General features: G+C 49.7%; 9 protein-coding genes across 9 annotated transcripts; 8 read left to right on the top strand and 1 right to left on the bottom strand.

The window, feature by feature from the left end:
* Positions 1-150: 150 nt before the first annotated feature.
* mdr2 (ATP-binding cassette permease mdr2) lies at positions 151-2,577 on the top strand (the record flags this gene model as incomplete). The annotated part of the gene is made up of 3 exons (XM_056666079.1): positions 151-1,347; positions 1,404-2,039; positions 2,089-2,577. The coding sequence occupies 3 exons, from the start codon at positions 151-153 to the stop codon at positions 2,575-2,577; spliced, it is 2,322 nt and encodes a 773-aa protein (XP_056519675.1).
* A 432-nt stretch (positions 2,578-3,009) lies between these two features.
* Positions 3,010-3,916, top strand: N7515_005334 (uncharacterized protein; the record flags this gene model as incomplete). Its single annotated transcript, XM_056666078.1, has 2 exons — positions 3,010-3,189; positions 3,251-3,916. 2 exons carry the CDS (start codon positions 3,010-3,012, stop codon positions 3,914-3,916), a joined length of 846 nt encoding a protein of 281 aa, XP_056519674.1.
* A 161-nt stretch (positions 3,917-4,077) lies between these two features.
* Positions 4,078-5,504, top strand: N7515_005333 (nucleoside transmembrane transporter FUN26; the record flags this gene model as incomplete). The annotated part of the gene is made up of 2 exons (XM_056666077.1): positions 4,078-4,250; positions 4,325-5,504. 2 exons carry the CDS (start codon positions 4,078-4,080, stop codon positions 5,502-5,504), a joined length of 1,353 nt encoding a protein of 450 aa, XP_056519673.1.
* Positions 5,505-6,732: 1,228 nt separating this feature from the next.
* Positions 6,733-7,584, top strand: N7515_005332 (uncharacterized protein; the record flags this gene model as incomplete). The annotated part of the gene is made up of 1 exon (XM_056666076.1): positions 6,733-7,584. The coding sequence occupies one exon, from the start codon at positions 6,733-6,735 to the stop codon at positions 7,582-7,584; it is 852 nt and encodes a 283-aa protein (XP_056519672.1).
* A 667-nt stretch (positions 7,585-8,251) lies between these two features.
* On the top strand, positions 8,252-10,064 carry N7515_005331 (cytochrome P450; the record flags this gene model as incomplete). The annotated part of the gene is made up of 3 exons (XM_056666075.1): positions 8,252-8,344; positions 8,416-9,531; positions 9,651-10,064. The coding sequence occupies 3 exons, from the start codon at positions 8,252-8,254 to the stop codon at positions 10,062-10,064; spliced, it is 1,623 nt and encodes a 540-aa protein (XP_056519671.1).
* Positions 10,065-10,698: 634 nt separating this feature from the next.
* On the bottom strand, positions 10,699-12,758 carry N7515_005330 (uncharacterized protein; the record flags this gene model as incomplete). Its single annotated transcript, XM_056666074.1, has 2 exons — positions 10,699-11,146; positions 11,200-12,758. 2 exons carry the CDS (start codon positions 12,756-12,758, stop codon positions 10,699-10,701), a joined length of 2,007 nt encoding a protein of 668 aa, XP_056519670.1.
* Positions 12,759-13,943: 1,185 nt separating this feature from the next.
* N7515_005329 (MDM34 family protein) lies at positions 13,944-15,689 on the top strand (the record flags this gene model as incomplete). Its single annotated transcript, XM_056666073.1, has 3 exons — positions 13,944-14,278; positions 14,347-15,188; positions 15,235-15,689. The coding sequence occupies 3 exons, from the start codon at positions 13,944-13,946 to the stop codon at positions 15,687-15,689; spliced, it is 1,632 nt and encodes a 543-aa protein (XP_056519669.1).
* Positions 15,690-16,172: 483 nt separating this feature from the next.
* On the top strand, positions 16,173-17,581 carry N7515_005328 (CCDC47 family protein; the record flags this gene model as incomplete). The annotated part of the gene is made up of 3 exons (XM_056666072.1): positions 16,173-16,227; positions 16,273-17,146; positions 17,206-17,581. 3 exons carry the CDS (start codon positions 16,173-16,175, stop codon positions 17,579-17,581), a joined length of 1,305 nt encoding a protein of 434 aa, XP_056519668.1.
* Positions 17,582-17,851: 270 nt separating this feature from the next.
* On the top strand, positions 17,852-18,809 carry N7515_005327 (chitin deacetylase; the record flags this gene model as incomplete). Its single annotated transcript, XM_056666071.1, has 3 exons — positions 17,852-18,213; positions 18,326-18,690; positions 18,748-18,809. 3 exons carry the CDS (start codon positions 17,852-17,854, stop codon positions 18,807-18,809), a joined length of 789 nt encoding a protein of 262 aa, XP_056519667.1.
* Between the last annotated feature and the right edge of the window lie 1,856 nt (positions 18,810-20,665).

Below are 20,665 nucleotides of genomic sequence, written 5' to 3'. Positions count from 1 at the left end.
CAATCCACCGCACATTCCACGGAGCTCAAATGCGTGCCATGTAATAATCGCAAACTCGAATTTAACTCACTCAGATATGGCATGTCGACGTCTCATTCGGTGACATCATCATAATTCTGTGCTTCGAGCGTCTTCCGATCCAACTCCGAGATGCGCGGTGCCAGACTGCCCATGTCTCTGGCCGTGGGTGTCAGCCCACGGCAAGCCCTAAGACCATACGGCTATTTCACCCCCGATGTCTTTACCAAATCGATCCCCTCTAATGTCCTCCACGGCGAACACAATGGGCTAAGTCGTCTCTATTCAACCGCCTCGGGTGCTTTCCGGAAAGCTCACAACCCACTCTTGCTCCAAATCAACACTCCCAATAATACCAACTCTTCCTCTCGCATTACCTCTCAAGCCCGCCTTCTCTGTTCGACACCACGTCTCCTCCAAGCGAAACCTGCCGTCGCCAAAGATTCCACCCGGACTACCCCGGAACCTCTCGAAGAGGATGACAAGGGCTTCGAATTGTCCGAGCGCGCAGCACAGGCAGCTCAGGTGAATATGAGCGCCAGACTCAACAAGGATGGCGGAAAGAAGTCCGGGTTCGGCGAAATCTGGCGACTTTTGAAGATCGCTCGGCCTGAATCGAAGGCGCTCAGCTTTGCCTTCTTTTTCCTTCTGGTATCCTCATCGATCACAATGGCAGTTCCCTTCTCCATCGGCAAAATTATGGACAGTGCAACTAAAAGTGCGGCTGAAGGTGGCGGCGAATTGTTCGGCCTCAGCATGCCCATGTTTTACGCTGCCCTCGGCGGAGTCCTATTCCTCGGCGCTGGTGCGAACTATGGGCGCATAATCATTCTCCGAATTGTTGGTGAGCGAATTGTTGCCCGGCTGCGTTCAAAGCTTTTCCGTCAGACGTTCGTGCAAGATGCCGAGTTCTTCGATGCAAACCGAGTTGGTGACTTAATCTCGCGCCTTAGCTCTGACACTATCATTGTTGGCAAGAGTATTACGCAGAACTTGTCTGATGGACTACGAGCTGGTGTCAGTGGCGCAGCTGGGTTCAGTCTGATGGCCTATACCAGTGCAAAGTTATCCATGATTTTGCTTGTATTGCTTCCTCCAATTGGCCTCGGTGCTCTCTTCTACGGTCGTGCCATTAGAAACCTCAGTCGCAAGATTCAAAAGAATTTGGGCTCTTTGACCAAGATTGCCGAAGAGCGGTTGGGCAACGTTAAGACCAGTCAGTCCTTTGCTGGCGAAGTTCTTGAAGTGGGTAGGTACAATAAGCAAGTGCGCAAGATCTTCGAGCTTGGCAAGAAGGAGTCCTTGATCAGTGCGACTTTCTTCAGTTCGGTAAGTTGACTCTTCTGATTCGGGCGATGCTTTCTTGCTGACAGATTTCTTACTAGACTGGCTTGATGGGAAATCTGACCATTTTGACACTGCTGTATGCTGGTGGTGGGATGGTTCAATCAGGTGCAATCACCATTGGAGAGTTGACCTCCTTTTTGATGTACACCGCATATGCCGGCTCGAGTATGTTTGGCCTATCCAGTTTCTACTCAGAGCTTATGAAAGGTGTGGGTGCGGCGAGTCGACTCTTCGAGCTACAAGACCGTCAGCCTACCATTCACCCTACTAAGGGTCAAAGGGTTGAGACCGCTCGCGGGCCTATTCGATTCGAAAACGTCACGTTTAGCTATCCCACCCGTCCTGCCGTGAAGATTTTCCAGGAATTAAACTTTGAGATCCCTCAAGGGACCAACGTTGCGATTGTCGGTCCATCTGGAGGAGGAAAATCAACCATTGCGTCCATTCTGCTCCGGTTTTATCAACCCACTGAGGGCCGGGTCTTGATCAATGGAAAAGATATCACGGAGATGAACGCCAAGTCTCTTCGGAGAAAGATCGGTGTAGTCTCCCAGGAACCCGTGCTCTTCTCTGGAACGATTGCCGACAACATCTCCTACGGCATGCCCCATGCCACCCGCTCTGAGATCATTGCTGCTGCTCGCAAGGCCAATTGTCAATTCATCAGCGACTTCGTAAGTTTGCTCAACTTCCGTGTTCATGACCCACGCTAATTGTTTACAGCCCGATGGCCTCGATACCCACGTTGGAGCTCGTGGGGCCCAGTTATCAGGTGGTCAAAAGCAGCGCATTGCCATTGCACGCGCCCTCATCAAGGACCCCGATATCCTGATCTTGGATGAAGCAACTTCCGCTCTGGACGCTGAATCCGAGACCCTCGTCAACAGTGCGTTGGCCGCTCTGCTTCGCGGTAACAACACAACGATCAGCATTGCCCACCGTCTTTCCACCATCAAGCGTTCTGACACGATCATTGTTCTTGGCAATGACGGCAAGGTCGCGGAGCAAGGTCCCTACGAGGAGCTCAGCGCCCGTCCAGATGGTGCTTTCACGAAGCTTATGGAGTGGCAAATGAGCGGAGGCGAGACACACCCTCCTCCAATTAAGGCTATTGAGCCAGATCAGCTCTGGGAGCTCGAGAAGGAGGCCGAGCCTGAGCTAGAGGAGGAAGAAGAGGACGAGGATGAGCCCGTGCCCCGCAAGAAGGAATAGTCGTACTCCCTCGCTCTTACTGATACCACTACCCTCGTACACTGATATTTTTTCTTGTTGAATATGTATTAACATACGATGTTCCCCATCTGTACTCTCCTCTCACCTCCCATCTCCCACCTCCTGTCGGTCTTCTCATCTCATACTCCCTCTAGACATTCCGCATTTTGAATTTGGCGATAGACACTAAGTTCTCAGCAACTGTGTACAAATGTTGATATCAATTTCATTCTTTTGGCTTCTACTTCCATAAGGTGCTCAGTAGTGTCACAATATAAGAGTCGGTGAGCCCCAAATAAGTGCACATTCGTGTACTCTTGCAATGAACAGGCCCCAACTATCAATCGCCCATGAGGTGGTCCCGATCGGACAACGATCACTTCCTATAATTCCTCCTCCAACCCACATCTTCCAAATTACGCGAAAGACGAAATGCCTGTCCATATCATTGAGAACGAAAATCCCGAAATACCTGCTTGGGGAAGCATTGCAGTGGAAGTCTTTTTCCTCTCCGAATGGGATAAGTCTCACCCAGACCCCTCCGAGTTCCCCGTCGACCGTCGCCAAAGGCTTCTACGCCAATTTCTCGCGTTGGGATACGAAGGCAGACTGGTGATTATATTCTATTGCCCTTAAAATATTCATAACCTTGAACTAAATACCAACCTATTAGCCTTACCAGCCAGGCAATTCATCACCCACTCCTACTGAAGCCCAAATAGATGAGATTCTTCGGCCTATACGGCCTGAGGCACTGCGCAATTGTGCTCATAATACTGGTGCTGAAGTTGGCTGCTGGCTTCGTCTCTGCTACACCAATGACGAGGGCCATAAGGCTTTATGGTCTGCCAATGAAATTGCAGAATGGGTGACTTATGGGGGAGCAGTGCTCGACGATGAAGGTTTATTCAGTGGCCTGGATCTGGCAGCCGCCCTGGAACTATTTCCTGAGCGTGTCACAGATGAGCGTGTCAATCTTGGTCTCAGAGAGGAGAGCCTCAGGGAGGCTGTAGATGCTGAAAATTACCCCTCTGAGGAGAACCCTCTTGAGAGGTATGCTTTCTATCAGGCCGATTGTGTTGTTACTCATATCTTTGTGGAGGATGAGGTGGCGGTCAACGGAGGAGGCCTGTTACATGTATTTTTAGATGATTGTGGGAATGTGGTGAGGCAGTGGCGGGTGGAGGATGGATCAGAGGATAATTACGATGGCGCTTGGCATGAGCGTCTTTGGAAAGAGGCCATTAGAGATGATTGTGGAGAAATTGGCCCTGCATATCATGAGGGTGGAAGCCGAGGGCCCCCTTACACTCTTGGAAGTCCTGGGGCTGTTAGGTAGTCCTTGGCGTCCTTATCCGCATCTTATCGTGTTATCGGGCTTAGTCACGGGCCATATGCACCTGACCCCGACCTGAACGACGCATACAGCTCTTTGCTATGAGATAACCCCCTCTTCTTGACACAACCCCTAATTATACAAGGGGGAGTGACTCTACAGCAATGGATCGTATCCGCAGACTCATCGCCCGTCGGGTGGCGTATGAGCGACTACCAGAGTCCACCGCAGAAGACGCCGATGAGACGAGATACACACCGCGAGACCAGCAGTCCCCATTCTCAAGATTACAATATAGCATTTTCTTCCTCCTAGGAGTGTCTATGCTATGGGCCTGGTAGGTGATCCAGAGGAAATAAGCTATATGCATGCATTGGAACGACCATGGAACTAATGCAGAGAACAATCTAGGAACATGTTCCTTGCCGCGGCACCATATTTCTACAGCCGGTTTGAGTCGGACGACTGGACAAGGTTGCACTACCAACCCTCGATTCTTTCTGTGTCGACAGTCACGAACCTCGGTACCGCTTATGTCCTGGCAAAGCTACAGAAGAATGCCTCGTACCCGTGGAGAGTGACGCTCTCGCTGTTGATGACCTGCGCCGTGTTTTCGATCCTCGCCTTCTCGGCGGTCGTCATGCATGATGCGTCGCCGCGAGTGTACTTTGCATTCCTGATGGTGATGGTCTTCGGCGCCAGTCTGGCGACTGGTATCAATCAGAATGGTGTTTTCGCTTATGTCTCGAGCTTCGGTCGACAGGAGTATACGCAGGCTATTATGGGTGGGCAGGGTGTTGCGGGCGTGCTGCCTTGTATTGCTCAGATCTTTTCCGTTCTGGCGGTGCCATCGAAAGGGAGTGAAGGCAAAGATGATGGTCCCAGTATGCCTCATACGACTTCATCGAGGTCGGCGTTTATTTACTTTCTAACATCTACGGGTGTCTCGGTTATCGCTCTGCTGGCATTCCTATATCTGCTCAGGCATCAACCTGCTTCAAGGCAAAAGGTATTAAGAGAGAACGATGAGACTGTCACGGATGAGCACGAACAGGCTAAGACAGTCAGTCTCTGGACTCTGTTCGTGAAGCTGCGGTTCTTGGTATTCGCCGTGTTCTTCTGCTTCATGATTTCTATGGTGTTCCCCGTTTACACTGCCGAGATCCAGTCGGTCAACGACCCTACCAGTTCACGGATCTACGATCCCAGTGTCTTTGTGCCTTTAGCACTGTTGGTCTGGAACCTGGGTGACTTAATCGGAAGATTGGGGGTGGCTATTCCGGGGATATCACTGGGAGAGTATCCTCAAATGGCTGCCGTTGTGGCCATTGCCCGAATGATGTTCATTCCCATGTACCAACTCTGCAATATCAATGGCCATGGTGCTGTTGTCAAGAGTGACACATTCTACTTCCTTGTTCAGCTCCTCTTCGGTGTTACAAATGGATACCTGGGAACAAGCTGTATGATGGGTGCCAGTCACTGGGTTGTTGCGGATGAGAGAGCAGCTGCTGGTGGCTTCATGAGCCTGATTCTCGTAGGCGGATTAGCTGCCGGTAGCTTGCTGAGTTTCTTCGTTGCCAGTGGTTGAGTTCGGTTTCATATAGATTGGTTTGGTATAGTTGTCTTAGAGATCACGACTAATGACGAGTTGCAAATACTATTTTATCATATACATGTGGTCGTGACTTCCTTGTATGTCAAGAGATCATATGTCCGTTTGCCTAGGAGGTTGGACCAAATTACACCACAACGCTAGGTAACGGTAAATTCGATGCGGAAAACGGCTACTCTTGACGCTGTCTTAGGCGTCCTTTTTACCAGGTTCTTAGTCATCAACCAGGCAAGTGATCTGTTTCTGTGCAATATTTCCGTTTTCTCCCCGAGCACTCATGGTTGCTCAGTGATCTGCTTACCCTTCACTCGGGACTCTCAGGGTAGACATCCAGGCATGTTGTCATGTCTCGCTTCTTATGTTATCCAATTGTAGTCGCCAATTGAAAAATAGGAGAGGTCTTTCTGTTAGTTCTGGACAATACTCAACGCCGCTTTTCTAATGCTTAAGAGATCCTGCCTCTGTCAACCTTAGCTCCTTTCAGTGTACTTCGTGTATGATCCTTCTGTCCACTTCCCCAGACCGTGCGTTGTCAAGTAATCGTAGTGTCATGCACCCTTTGCCATCTGTTGACTCCATTATCTGATTGGTAGCGTCACAGAAAAAACCAAAGCGCGACTTAACGCCTTATACACGTCAATCCCAAACATTTGCGACTCGAAAATTGAGAAATTACCTCAATTAGAATAATTTCCTTAACCCCGTGCGTCAGAGTCTCGACTACCACCTACCTTATACTGGCCGCGTGTGGCCTTAAGTTCAAGATTATTACCCAAGACCTACCCTTATGAGCCTAGGCCTAGCTATACTAAGAAACAAGCTGATAAATCCAGAACGGCGAACGGATAGTAATAAACGGGTAGTAGTAAATAGGTAGTAATAAACGGACGACGGGTAATAACCGTTTATGTCACAATAAGGACGGCTAGCAACGAACGCAACAGTGAAAGTCACAACAAATGAGTAACAACAAACGGTTAGCTACGAACATACGAGATTCCAAAATTCTAGCATCAAAATAGCCATTGAACAAGATGTATAATATCACTGCACGTAGACGTCTATTGCGCTAAAGATCGTAATCAGGCTATGTCACATGACTCACATCAGCGTCAGGTGGTCGGGGATAATTCTTAATGCCTACAGTCAATATGGGAATGTTTCTTTTTTCACACTAGCACGGGACGGTATAACTGCGACCACTATGTCCTCGAACATAAAGTCTGAGCTAGACAAGGCCTCTAGCAGCAGCTTTCTCGGTGATCTAGGACCCCCGATCAGAAGGTATCCGTACAAGGGGACTAAACAGTTTTTAGAAACTGTAAAGATGGAACTAAGTCGCCAGGAAGAGGAATTCGAGGCCAGTGAATGGGTGCTCTTCACCAAGGTTAATGAGCAGGCCTTCAGTCGTGACTTCCTAAACTCGGACGACAATATCCTTCAGCGTTGCTGGAATTCTTACAACTCTTCCCAACACCTTCTTCTTGTCAAAATGACAGTCTCACGCGCTCATGAAATTGCGGCACGCGTATTCGAAAGGCTCTTTTTTGATTGTCTTAAGCCAATGGGCCTCGATGACTGTCTTCAAACCTTTGGATCCGCCATTTGCAAAGCAGAAAATGGCTCCGCTAAACAACCCGACTGCCAATTTTTACCAAGAAGGCTTCCTCGAGCTCGAACGAAGAAATGGCCCTCGGTTGTCGTGGAAACGAGCTTTTCAGAGTCGCCTTCCAAATTGACGTCCGATGCTCGGTTCTGGCTTTCCGAATCAAACGGTGATGTTCAAATGGTCATCACAGTCAAGATCGGTCGGAGCTCGCCCAACATCGTGCTGGAGTCATGGGAACTTGTGAACAATAGGGTCCAACGTCAGCAAGTCATTACCATAAGCAAAGGCGATAACAATCATGTCTACCTCCGGGGCCAGCCGCTTATTATCAGCTTCAATAAGCTCTTTCTTCGCCCACCGAGCATCCCGAAAGAAATAAACATCAGCCTTGACGACGATATTTTGAAGAAAATTGCTAGGCACGTCTGGGAAGAGCAAGGTTTTTGACGATGGCTCAATCAAAGTCGCTCATGTTATATCTCTTTCAGAGGGCGAGACTAAGTTACTACTATAGCAATATGGGGATCCGTCATATCCTAGCCTTCGATCCCAGGAACGCCGAAAGTAGGCAGCAAGCAGTGCGGTTATAGTCGGAGCAACTTAAAGATTGGAGAGGAAGACTGAGATCAAATAGGCTGATCAGCCTGAGCATCGGGGTGAGCGATCAGTTTGCTCAGTGAGCTGCTCATGTTCGCTCCGGAAGCCGATCACATCACTTCCTGAGGCGGCAGTTTTACCGTCACCTAGATTACGTTGTCAAGTCCAAGTTTGCCGGCTGTCTCCTTCGTCTTCGCAACTCGCATCAATGGTCTTCAAGATGTAACTAAATGCTCCAACTATAAACCGTAGACAGAACGTGATGGACTCTCAACTCCTCCCAGCCCTCTTCTAAGCTCCTCGTAAAGGTATAGGCCCTACTCATCCCATCCCATCCCACAACCGGCTCCCTGCTCTTCTCTGTTTTCCATCGCTCACTTACTTCACCCCGTCCCTCCGTCTTTCTCTCGCACACCGCTCGTTTGCTCGTTTGGAGCCTTCATTTCGTGTCTATTCTTGAAAAAGGTCCTTTTCGTCGACTTTAGTTTTGTATTCTAATTCTCCCCTCTTGTCCATAATGGTCTTTTCTGATTATGTGGCTATGGTCGGACTGAGTCCTGCCCTAACCGTCCACTCCTTCTGGAGAGTTCTATGTTGTCTCTTTGCCATTGTGAGTACTGAGACAGAACTATACTAAGCCCAATCAAAGGAATCGTATCTCATACAGTTCATAACCTACAGTTGCCCATCTACTTTATCGGCTGGATTATCTACACACTCTTTTTCCACCCTTTGAGCCACTACCCCGGCCCCAAGCTAGCTGCCATCACACCTCTGGTCCATATCCTCTGGGACATCAGAGGCGAGCAGCACTCGATCATCAAGCGTCTCCATGACAAGTACGGAGACGTAGTTCGCATTGCACCTAATGCGCTCGCTTACCGCGCCGCATCGGCCTGGAAGGACATATACGGTCACCGCAAGAAAGGACAGAAGATCTTCCTCAAGGACCCGGCTTTGTACACACCCACTCCCAACGGCGTCAATGCAATCATCACCGCCAACGAGGGCGACCACACCCGCATGCGCCGTTTGCTCACCCACGCCTTCTCCAACAAAGCCCTAGGCGAGCAGGAGGAGATCCTCCAGACTTATGCCGATATGCTCATTGAGAAACTGCACGGTCTCATTGGTAGTTCCGTGTCGGTTGATATCGATATCACGCGCTGGTTCAACTTCACTACCTTCGACCTCATCGGTGACCTGGCTTTCGGTGAGCCCTTCGGATGTCTCTCGCATAGCAAATACCACTGGTGGGTTCTCATTATCTTGGATGCCGTCAAGGCAAGCGCATACCTGAAAATCTTTTGGTTCTATCCTTTTCTCGTGCCTTTGGTCCAGGTCTTGATTCCAAAGCATTTGATGGAAAAGCGCGAGGCTAGTTTCCAGCTCAGCGTCGATAAGATCCGTCGTCGGCTTGCAAAGGGCACTTCCCGTCCGGACTTTACTTCGTACATCCTTAAACACGCCAAGGATGGAAAGGGCTTGTCTCCGTCGGAGATTGATGCCAACTCGGCCGTGTTTGTTCTGGCTGGTAGCGAGACTACGGCGGCTCTGCTCTCCGGCTGCATCTATTTCCTGATGTGCAACAGAGATGCGTATAATCGTCTTATTCTGGAGATTCGCAATGCTTTTACCAAAGCTTCGGATATCAAGCTCTCGGCTCTCACTGACCTTCCGTATCTGAATGCTGTGCTGACTGAAACGATGCGCATATACCCGCCTATCCCATCAATGCTGCCTCGCATTGTGCCCGAGGGTGGTGCAATGATTAATGATAGATATGTCCCTGAAAGCGTGAGTGGAAGCTTACTCTTCAGACATTGTTCTTCCTTCTCTAGGTCATCTCTTTGTCATCGAACAAGAAAAAAAAGCAAAGACAAAAGACATTCTACTGACAATACAATGGCAAACAGGTCTCAGTCTCCATCTCCCTCTACTCCGCCTTCCACGCCGCAACACATTTCAAGAACCCCGAGTCTTTCGTCCCAGAACGCTGGTTGAACGAGTCAGACGAGTACAACTCAGACATGAAAGAGGCTTTCCAACCCTACTCCTACGGTCCCCGTAACTGTCTTGGCCAACAGTCAGTTCCCTCACCTTCTTCTCTTACCAACTGCCACATCTCTTTCCTCACGTATACTAACAAGACAATTCCCAGCCTCGCCAACGCTGAAATGCGCCTGATCCTCGCCAAATGTCTATGGAACTTCGATCTCGAACTTCTTCCCGAATCTCTGGATTGGAAAGATCATAAATCCTTCTCGCTCTGGAAGAGGCCGGAGCTTTGGGTTAAGCTCTTCAGAGCTGGAGGGAATGATGCTATGTAAGATTCTTTTATGAAAGCGGTATGTTGTGAAAAACATGTCGCGTCATGACACGCATGAAGGATTCGTGTGTCAATTGTGAAAACGAAATGTGCGAACAAAATGCGTTTGCATCAAAGATCTCTGTGGGCTCTTACCAGCTGCTTGTTGTCTCGGACTCTCGGGGCTGGCTGTTTGCTTTTGGCTTCTTGCCGTCGTCCCCCTGGGATTTCCGAGGTAATGGTAATGGTAATGGTGATTGATAATATTTCCGGGGCTATTGTCCCCGGTTGAAGAAAATTTAGGGCTATGCCAAGGTCTTTGGTTAGAATAGAAAGATACATACTGCATTTCGAGGCGACGTACTCCGTGCAACTATGGTAGTTGGCATGGGATGTGGTCTCTAACAAACGAAATGAGTTGTGTCCATCTTATGAATGATCCAGTGGAAGATAAAGTAATGTGTAGGTATATAATGATAGAATTGTATGTAGAAGGCCCAGATCATCCACATACATGCCCGTCCCTTATGCCGGGGACTCCAATGCACCAGGTGTCCAAACTCCCAAACCCCAATATGTATAAACGGTCTTCTGACCATGGAAATAGAAACCAAATGTAACCCCACAATGCATAAACGCTTTGGTATCAAGAATGTTTAATAGAAGTCTTCCTCAGCCAGCCATTGCGAATCCATCGCATAGGCAACCAGATCACCAGCACAGCACATATCTTCATGCCCGTGCTCCAAATCAAGAAGTTCAAGAACAGCCTTTAGCCTGTCCTCGAGTGTGTTCTGGAGTTGAGATATTCCAGCCTGGAGGTCCATGGTCTGACGCTCCCTGATGAGCAAGCCGGGCTGGTTCTGCTCTTTCCCTTTAGCTGTCTGCGGGTTTGCGATCTTCCTGTTGGGCGAGCGAGCTGCAAGAGCCACTCGCTGTAGCTGAGCAGTGGGTGCTTCTGGCTTTCGGTTTTTCAAGAGGGTTTGTAGCATGAACAGCAGCCAGACCAGGTTGGTTCGTGGGGCGTACTCTTCCCAAATCCCTGGAATGGTCGACACCTTCTCTGTTTCGAGGGGATTGCCGGTATAAAGTGCTGCTCGCATGCTAATCATAATGTCAGTAAATCGATCGGAGAGATGCAGTGTGGGCTAACATACTATCGGTACGTGTTCCGCTGCATCATCTCATCCTCATCTTGGCTGATTCCATCAAATATCTGCTGTTTGTCCAGGTCGGTGAAGGCAACAACTGGTTTCGGATTGGCGGGATCGTCACCCTGCAAGAGCTCCGCCCGTGAGAGCGAATAATCGATTATAGTGGTTTGCAGGGTGCTGATGCCAAATCCGCTGGAGGATGAATGACGAACAATTTCGAGCTCGGTGGGAGGATCCAAGCGACCGTCATCCCGCGTCGAACGAATGCAAACATTGCCCAAATGAAGATCGCGGTGCTCGAACTCCGCAAACAACTCCGCTCGGGCCAGAGCCATTGCAACTCCCCAGAAGATGTCATAAATCTGGAAGATAGATGACCAGGCAAACTTCTCTAGCTCGTACCCAGCATCATCCATCTCCAAGATGGCCCAAATCTGACTATCAGGGTATGATCTTTTGCTGGATGGATTCGGGTTCAGGGCCTCTTTATTCGTCTTCTTGTACTGGTCCCAGGCAGTTTGGAATGATGCTGGGTAGCGACCCTGGACTACATGGATCTCTCTGAAGCGAGCAAATCCGGGAACCGGATCGAGGTACTTGAGCATCTTGACTTCGGAAACGATGTCGTCGATGCTTGTGTGCTTCTTCGACCCAACACCCTTCTTAGCCCGCAGCGGCATGACCTTGAACACTCCGTCGCCATATGATTTCAATTTGGCCAATTTGGATTTGGATACCGCTGGTCTGCAAGTTTCTTCTCGGAGATGGAGCTTGTAGACATCCCCAAAGGACCCCTCTGCGAGTTTCGCGACGTAGAACATGTCTTCCGAATGCGAGGCCCACGAATCAAACTTCTGAACTCCTTGCGCCGCAATTGGTGATAGCGCCTCTTTCAGGATTGGGCGAACATAGTCGTTGACTGCACTGTCAATGACAGATCCTGAGAGCAGCATGGCCGCTCGATCCTTGCTTGTCGTTCTGCGTCTGTCGAAAGGTGTTTGCGATCTTTCTCGATCATCGGCTGGGTGCTGAAGCGTAATGTCTGGTATCTCTAGTCTGGTATGTGGTAGCTCGGTGGGGTTTGAGCAAATTTGGACCTCTACCATCGTTTCGGTAGGTCGTGGTTTAGGCTTTGTTGATGGTTTGGCCCTCGATGAGGTTGACTTAGTCTTCAATGGCGGCTGAGTCGTCGATGGCGAGGATATGATAGAGGATTTGGCGATGGGAGAATTTGGGAGGTCTTCTATTGTCGACACAATTGATTTATTAGAAGTAGTTTGCCTCGATGTTCGCTGTTCGCTTTGTGTATTGGTCGCATCTTGAGGTGCCGAGTCGTCCTGGATCGTTACTTGGGCTAGTTTTGCTTGGAGGCCTTCTACGGGATCGGCATAGCGGACCTCCGTAAATGTGGTGTCTCTGGCTGGACTCGGTTGATCAAAAACAGCTCTAGGAGCATTGACTCTTCGTTTGCCATAGACTCTTCGCTGAGTGACCATTTTGGGTTTGGATTGTTTAGGTTCCGTTGTGTAAACCGAGAACTGGGCGGGTGGCTGGGTTGACATTGTGGAGGAAACCTATACCCCAGTTCATCTATCTGGGGTATGTGTTGGCTGGAAATAGAGGTTAGGATGTTGACAAGACGTAGAGAAAGATGCGTTTGGCGATGAATTCTCGGTGTTGACATTTAGCCTAATGGGGCTTAGCGTGGGTTGCCGCAGTGAAATCCATTTGCCGATCTTCCTGTTCCGGTAAACACTCTTGTGCAGTGTATGCACGGAGTACTATGTACATAGCTTCATTGATCTTGCTTTACGGAGTAGACTAAGATGTCGGTTGAAGGGAGAAGGGCGAATAGTTGTTCCATATTCAGGAACCAGGCACAACCCCCGTGAATGGAGAAGTGACTTACTTCCACTCACACGAGGCAGGCCTTAGTTCTATTGATTTGCATATTGAGATTGGCCTCGACAGCCTCCTTACATGAAACGAACGTGGACTCAGTCTGCAGATTTACAGCTCGTGGCTGTCTTTGGCAGTGTACGCAGTACATGGCACCTAATTATTGATAGACTCATTGGTGGTTACTCCTTAGTGCTTGCGCACAAAATAACGATCAACCAAATCCTAGTATAGTTACTACCCCTTTATCTTACTATGTACACAGTAGGTAGGGATATGCATCCTTCAATGTTGCTCTCGAATAGAGTCATTCCTACACGAGGCCGGAAGTATGGCCAAGACACATACCTCGGGTCAGATAAAACTGCCCGTGTCTCCCCTTTCTCCAGATTTCGGAACCAAAAATACTTAGGCAAGAAACAAGAGACTAGGTCTAGGGACCGCTAGGGTACATGCAAGCCGAATATCCCTGAACGGTGAATGGCTCTAGACCACCCACAGTGGACATCATGCCGGGGCTGACCGGAAGTGGTCCCTGCAAGTCACACACTTGTGACGTACGTGCCTATCTTTCGTCAAAGAATGGAGAGGAGGCATACTAAGAGCCATCAAAATATCTCGTGATTCAGACTAGAAATAGAATAACTAGTAAACTGGTAAAAGCAAGCAGAAAAGAAATAAAATAAAAAGAAAGAGAAAAGGCCGATTCAAGTCCCGTGAAGGAGAGCACGCGCCTCGGGTGCGCTTTTGCATTTTTCCTATTTTTTTCGTTTTCCTCCGCCTCCCGCCTCTCTCTCTTCCCTCACTCTCCAATGTTCTATACTTCCTAATACTCTCAATGCCCGGGCATGGCGTTCAACTTCAACTGGTCGCCTTTGATGGCGGACGCGAGTTTTTACACTCGCGCCCAAGATCTGCTCACTGCCGCCCTCAATAAATCCCCGAAACCGCCCATTATCGTCGATGACATTCACGTCACCGAGTTGAACCTGGGTTCTATCCCACCCGAACTGGAGATTCTGGAGATTGGCGATTTGGCCGAAGATCGCTTCCGTGGAATCTTCAAGATGTCCTATACCGGCGACGCCTTTCTTACGTTGAAGACCCGAGTTCAGGCGAATCCATTGAATACCTTCCTCCTCACGCGACCAACTTTCGCATCGCCAGTACCTGTCGCCGCTGCGTAAGTCATCGCGAGTAACTGGCATATGAAACACACGAATCATCTTCCTAACACTATCGCGATTCTAGTACCCCGCTTACCATCCCTCTCCAAATCACCCTCTCCGACTTCAAGCTCTCCGGCTTTGTGATACTGGTTTTCTCAAAGCAGAAAGGAATCACAGTCGTATTTCGCAATGATCCACTCGAATCGCTCAAGGTCTCCTCCACCTTTGATTCGATCCCGTTCGTCCGTGATTTTCTACAAAAGGAAATCGAGGCTCAGCTCCGGATCCTGTTCATGGATGAGCTGCCAGCTATCATCCATCGACTGTCGCTCCGGTTATGGGTTCCAGAATATCGCACAGGGGAGGAAATGAATGACGAGAGAGACAACACAGGCAAGGCAAGCGAAGGCCCCGGCCAAGATCCTCTCGCCAGCCCACCACAGGATCCCGTCGACGCTCTCGGAAACGCCCTGAACGAGTCTGAGATCGCTTCGCTCTCCTTGGACTCATCCGTCGAAACCCACTCTCTCTTCTCGCAGAAGAACCTCCTTCGCTTGGCCGCTCTGACCGATTCGCAACGTACCCTGTCCCTGTTCACTCCTTCCATCCAGGAAGTGGTGTATCGCGCCTGGACAGCTCCCATCGACGTCACCGAATTCCCTCCAAACGTGTTATCCCCGCTCAGCCCGACTCTATCGCGAACGCACTCTCAAATGGGTAGCATGTCTTCCCTGCACGACACCGCCAGCACTGTCTCCTTGCAAAGCCGACCGTCCTTATCCGGTCACTCGTTCACCAGCAGTACATATGGCTTGAGCCTGGGCGCCGGACGCCACTCTAAAGCCCATTCTCGGAAACGGAAGAAGCGTGTTGTCGATTTGCGCCGCCCTAAGACCACGGATGACGTAATGAGTGTGAGCGACGGTAGTGTCATGACCGAGTCGTCCCGACCCCCCCTCTATCGCATCAGCACCTCTGCCTATCCTGAATGAGCAGGCGGATGACCCAGTGACTCCACCCGTTGCACCCGAGGCCGATTCTCACCTGCCCATAATCCCCGAAAGACACATGACCAGCCTCTCCCGCTCAACGCGTCGGGACGGAGACTTGTCCTACTCCCAAGAGACTATTCGCGGCCCGAAAGCTGAGGATCTCGAAGCCACTCCTCGTGCTACTGTGCGTAATTACCACGAGAAGGCTGAGGCGGGGCCATCTTCTAGCCAGCGACCGCCGTTGCCTGCGCATGCTCTCCCTTTCACTAAGGATGACAAGGTCAACACCGAGAACGTTGACTCTGTCCTGGTAGAGCGGCTCGCCGGCGAAATTGCACGTCGAATGCGCGAGGATAAACTCATGACAAACGCATGCAGCGGCTTTTGGAGCCGTCAGCATGAAGACACTCCTCCCCCGGCATACGGCCACTAAGTGGTTCACATCCCCACTCACATCCTATCCTTTTGAGTATCTTTCGAGTAACTCAGGAGCATGACTTACGATTTTCTTTTGTTGTCTTGACCTTTCCTGCCTTGTTTCTCCCTTTGGAGCTTTTCTGTTATTCTGAGCGGTTTTGTAACAAAAATGGGGTCTGTCGTTGTACAGTTGGCGTTGAGATTCCCTGGGCTTCATTTTTTAATACCACGCTCAGCAGCCTTTGCATTTCTTTTTTTGGGGGGGTGGGACATGGGCTTAAACAATATGGAACTCTGGATTTTGGACTATTTAATTTCTCTTGTTAATTTCCCTCCCATCGCAAATATGTAGGCCATACTCCGTACTCCGTACTCAGTGACCGGCTAAAAAAGCTGGAGACAGCGCGCTAGACCAGGAGGAACTTAGCTCCGTACCGGGGACCTCTCATTTCCTTCCCACTCCTTTCCCTTCCATTCCCCCCATCACATCAATTCCAACATGGCGGGCATGTTCAAGAACGTGTTTGGCTCCCAGGGAGCTAAGCCTGATGATGGTATGTAAATTGGTCTATTTCAATTACTCGGCTGACCCCGGGTAGACTTCGCCGACTTCGTGGAAGCTCCCAATCCATCGCCTGCCTCCCTCCTCGCCGATACCACCACCGTCCCCGCTGTGAACACGCTGGCCCCCAATGCCGTCCCCTACACGGCCTGGTACCGCGTGTGGGAGAGGACATCTCTGAGCGATTTCAAGCAGGAGGCCATGATCATGCCAGTTATCCTTTTCATTGTCCTCTTCCACCTCTGGGGGGCGCGCAAGAACCGCCGCAAGGCGCGGGATTGGGCACAAGCCCACGGCCCTTCTCTTCAGAAGGAGTTCGCCGTTGTTGGGTTTGAGGGTATTGCCCAACCGACCTCTGAGGATGCCATCACCGTCGAGCTGGCGAACCCCGAGTCGCTGATCAAGGAGAGGTCTGCCTGCGAGTTCGCCGCGTATGCGACGGGCCGCCAGAACGTTGCCTTCCTCGATGTCAACCTCAAGATGCCCAAGCGCTACAATCCGATCACCTACATCATGGAGTATGTCTTCAGCTTCTTCTTTGAGAGCTGGGAGCCGCCCGTCGAGAAATACGAGGCTCTGCTGTACGCTTTTGATGGCAAGGAGAAGGACCTGGTCCCCGTACTCGCCAAGGACACTGCCCCTCTCAAGGTTCCCAGCTCGACTTATGACGGCTTCATCTGGGCTGTCGTTCACAAGAGCCACATGCGCCAGTTCCGCAACGACCGCTACGATGCCTCCATCACTTTCTCCAAGGATAACCCCAAGCTTCCGTCCTGGGTCACTGTGATGACCGAGAGTGCTGAGATCAGCGATACTCTCCTCACCCCGGAGTTGATCCAGGCTATTGAGCAGGCCGGTAACAACTTTGAGTACTTGATCGTCACCGATCAGCCCGTCGACAAGCCCACCAAGTAAGTGCTTCGGCTCAAGGTAGCAATTGAATGGTTTACTAACAGGCTTGTGTTCCCAGGATCGACGAGACCGTCCCCAAGAAGCGCATCCAGCTTTCCGCCAACCTCGCCTCTTCCGTCTCTGGCTACTCCTCCACTCTCCCCCTGTTCAACCAGTTCCTGCGTTTGGCTGACAAGCTGGTCGCCTCTGCCCACTTCCGTGCTGAGGTTATGCGCAAGATCCGTAACGTCCGCGATGAGGAGATTAAGAAGCTCCGTCGTATCGAGGAGGACGAGAAGGCTGAGGAACGCCGCCTTGCCGCCGAGAAGATCAAGAAGGATGAGCGTGAGCGTATCTTGCGCGGCATGAGCGCCGAAGAACAGCGCAAGTTCCTCGATCGGGAGTCTCAGAAGGAGCAGAGACGTTCGATGAAGAAGAGCACTCGGAAGGGTTGAGTGGTTGTTGGGTTTCATTTCTGGTGGGTTGGATGTATTATCCTGATACCTTTCAAGTTGATGTATTCATATTATATTATGCGATGTAAATTCCTGCGAGATGGGGATCAGATCGAGAATGTTCAATGCCATATACAACAGTTTCCACCACGTCATTGGGAGTGTCCATCAGGAAGCTGCGAAGTAGATGGCCTGCCGCGCGACAGCCCAACCTCATCCCCCTTTTCGACACTCCTTGAATATCCTTACTACTACATTCCAATACTCACAATGAATTACCTCCTAATTCCATTCCTGGTTTTGATTGCAGGCTTATCCCAAGCCGCTCCTACCGGAAATTGCAATACTACCCAAATCGCCAATATCACTCACCTCCAAGCCAATAGCACTCATCCTCTAACCTCTGCGTTGCCTTACGGAGCAGTCCTCACCCATTGTACAGTTCCTGGCACAATTGCCCTCACCTTTGATGACGGCCCCTACATCTATACAGCGCAGATCCTAGACACCCTCGCCCAACACGGTGCCCGAGCAACCTTCTTCCTAAACGGTCGCAACAAGGGCTCAATCGATGCCTTCTCAGATCTGGTACTGCGTGCCTATGAGGAAGGACACCAGCTGGGATCTCATACGTATGTTGATTACACTCTCTTCCAGGACACAATCATTCAAGACCTACACTCTAAGGACCTACACTCTAAGCCCAATCACACGGTACCCAGCTCACATCTAACCTTCTCATAGATACACCCACGCCTCACTGGATACCCTCTCTTACCAAGAAATAATCCACCAAATGACAACCCTCGAAGAAGCATTCGTGCACATCCTCGGTTTCTTCCCGACTTACATGCGTCTCCCTTTCCTCCGACATAGTCCCCTCGTGCTTACCGCCATGGCAGACCTGCAATACCATGTCATCGGTGCCAGTGTCGATACTAAGGACTATGAGCATGATGATCCGGTTTCTAATTGGATTTCTTTTGAGAAATTCAAGGCGGAGGTCGATGCGGGTGGGTCGGTTGTGTTGGCGCATGATGCGCATCAGTATACTGTTGAGCTTTTGGTTGTGAATATGTTGGAAGAGGTTGAGAGGCGTGGATTGATTCGTAAGTTTTGCTTTACTTTGAGAGAGTTGTTCTGATGGTTGCTGATGCTCGAGGTAGCTGTTACGGTTGGGGAGTGTCTTGGGGATTCGGTGGGGAATTGGTATCGGACGAAAAGGTGATGGGAAATGGTGTGGAGGATCTTTTCGTTCGTGTTGGTATATGATTGGGGTTGTTTCGTGGGTTTGAGTGTCTGGTTTTTGTGTTGCTCGTATAGGATGCTTAGGGCTATTCTTCCTGAAGATGCTTGGTAGAGCAGATCATTATCATTACTTCCGATATGTCAATATCATTCGCGTTACAGGGGGTCATAGTTATATTGGCTGTGTAGATGTGCGTACTGCAATCCGTAGTAAGGCTTTACATTCATATGATCATCTGGAGGATGATTCCTGGGTCATGGGAAAGTTCTTGATTCAAAGACGATGGATATAGGTAGTTATAGATGACACTCAATGCCTAGACTTCAGCGTTAGCATGAAATAGATGAGAACTTGAGAAGTATAGAGATGACCAGCTAAAGAGCAGACTCAGAGACCCGTCTTGAAACATATTAAAAGGTATCAATTTCACCATAAATGGTAAGGTACGGATAGACAACATCATCGCGCTGAAAGAGCAGAGGGATAAAAGAGAGAAGGGGAAATGGAGTCCGTACCTGAGTCACACTCTTCTCCATTGGAATGTAGAGAACGTCAGTGTCATTTTCCTATGATTGTAGTTACAATGGTAGATTGGAAGTTAGAGATTTCCCCTTGATTCGGATATTTTATAGGATTTCTTATGTGTAGGCGAGAGGGCAGGCCCTAGCACGTTTTCACTGTTTTCAGTGTTCAGTGTCGTCAGTGAGGGTCTTGATATTCATGACTCCACATGTGAGGGCCAATGACTTTGGATTTTTCATGTGCTTCGACTGGTTGTGTTCTCATCCCTTTCTATCTTTCCCCACAGTGGAGACCATTTACTACCTCATCTTAGGGTCTGCTCTTGGGCAACGGAGTACGGAGTAAAAGGATGTATAGCTCCAGCAGATATCATGACCAGATGTTTGTGTCTGTAATAGGTAGCTAAGTAAGTATTCTGGGTACATACTTCATAGAGATTAACTAGATCACGCCTAGAACATGTTCGTCTGTGACGACACCTGAGTAACGAAGCTGTGTCTGGCCTTCCCGTCCTGTGAATCTGATCTGGATCTACCCCGGCTTTCGGCTTTACTGATCGAGGGTAGTGTATGCTCGGGTATCACATACATCTTACCTATTCCACGGTCACCGTCGTCCCCATCACTCATGGTTCTCATAGTTCGACAACCTGTATCGGCAATGAGTCATGAACTCGGGACATCCATCTGAACAAGATGCCAAGACGATAAAAAGACCTACTCAATAAGATTCCCATCCGGATCTCTCACATATACACTGCGAAGTTTGCCCACAGCCCCAGTCCTCTCTACAATCTTGGCGCCTTCGAGAATCTGCAAAGATCAGGTTCCATATATATTCAAAACTTCAAGAGGTCCGGATGTCGTACTTCAACTCTAGCTTCCTGGAATACTTTCAGTACTTTTTCGATATTCTCCTCTGTCAGGAAGCACATGTCGGCACTTCCCGGCATAACGTCCTGGGCTTTAGGCTCGAATTCCTTGCCTGCTTGGTGGAGGTTGATTTTCTGGGAGCCGAATAGTAATGCGTGTCTAGATATGTCAGTATCTAACTTATCTTTTGGACTTTTCTGTGGATTTGGGGTAAATGTAGAATGAGGGGTTACCTTTGTACAGCTCTGTTGGTTGGTGAAGTAAAGGTCTCATGTCGCATGCCCAAGTAGGTTGTATACCATGCCACTGTTTTGGGGATATTGCGGACTGTCAGGACCAGATGGTCCAGGGATTTGACGCTGAGTTTTGCCATGATCAGGCGAGTTTAGTCTAACAAGAGAGAGAGAGAGAGAGAGGGAGAGAGAAACAACCGAGGTATTG

Source organism: Penicillium bovifimosum, assembly GCF_028826915.1.
Source record: "Penicillium bovifimosum strain IBT 22155 chromosome Unknown utg000005l_segment0_segment0, whole genome shotgun sequence".
NCBI classification, from domain to species: domain Eukaryota; kingdom Fungi; phylum Ascomycota; class Eurotiomycetes; order Eurotiales; family Aspergillaceae; genus Penicillium; species Penicillium bovifimosum.
This window is presented reverse-complemented; position numbering and strand designations above follow the sequence as displayed.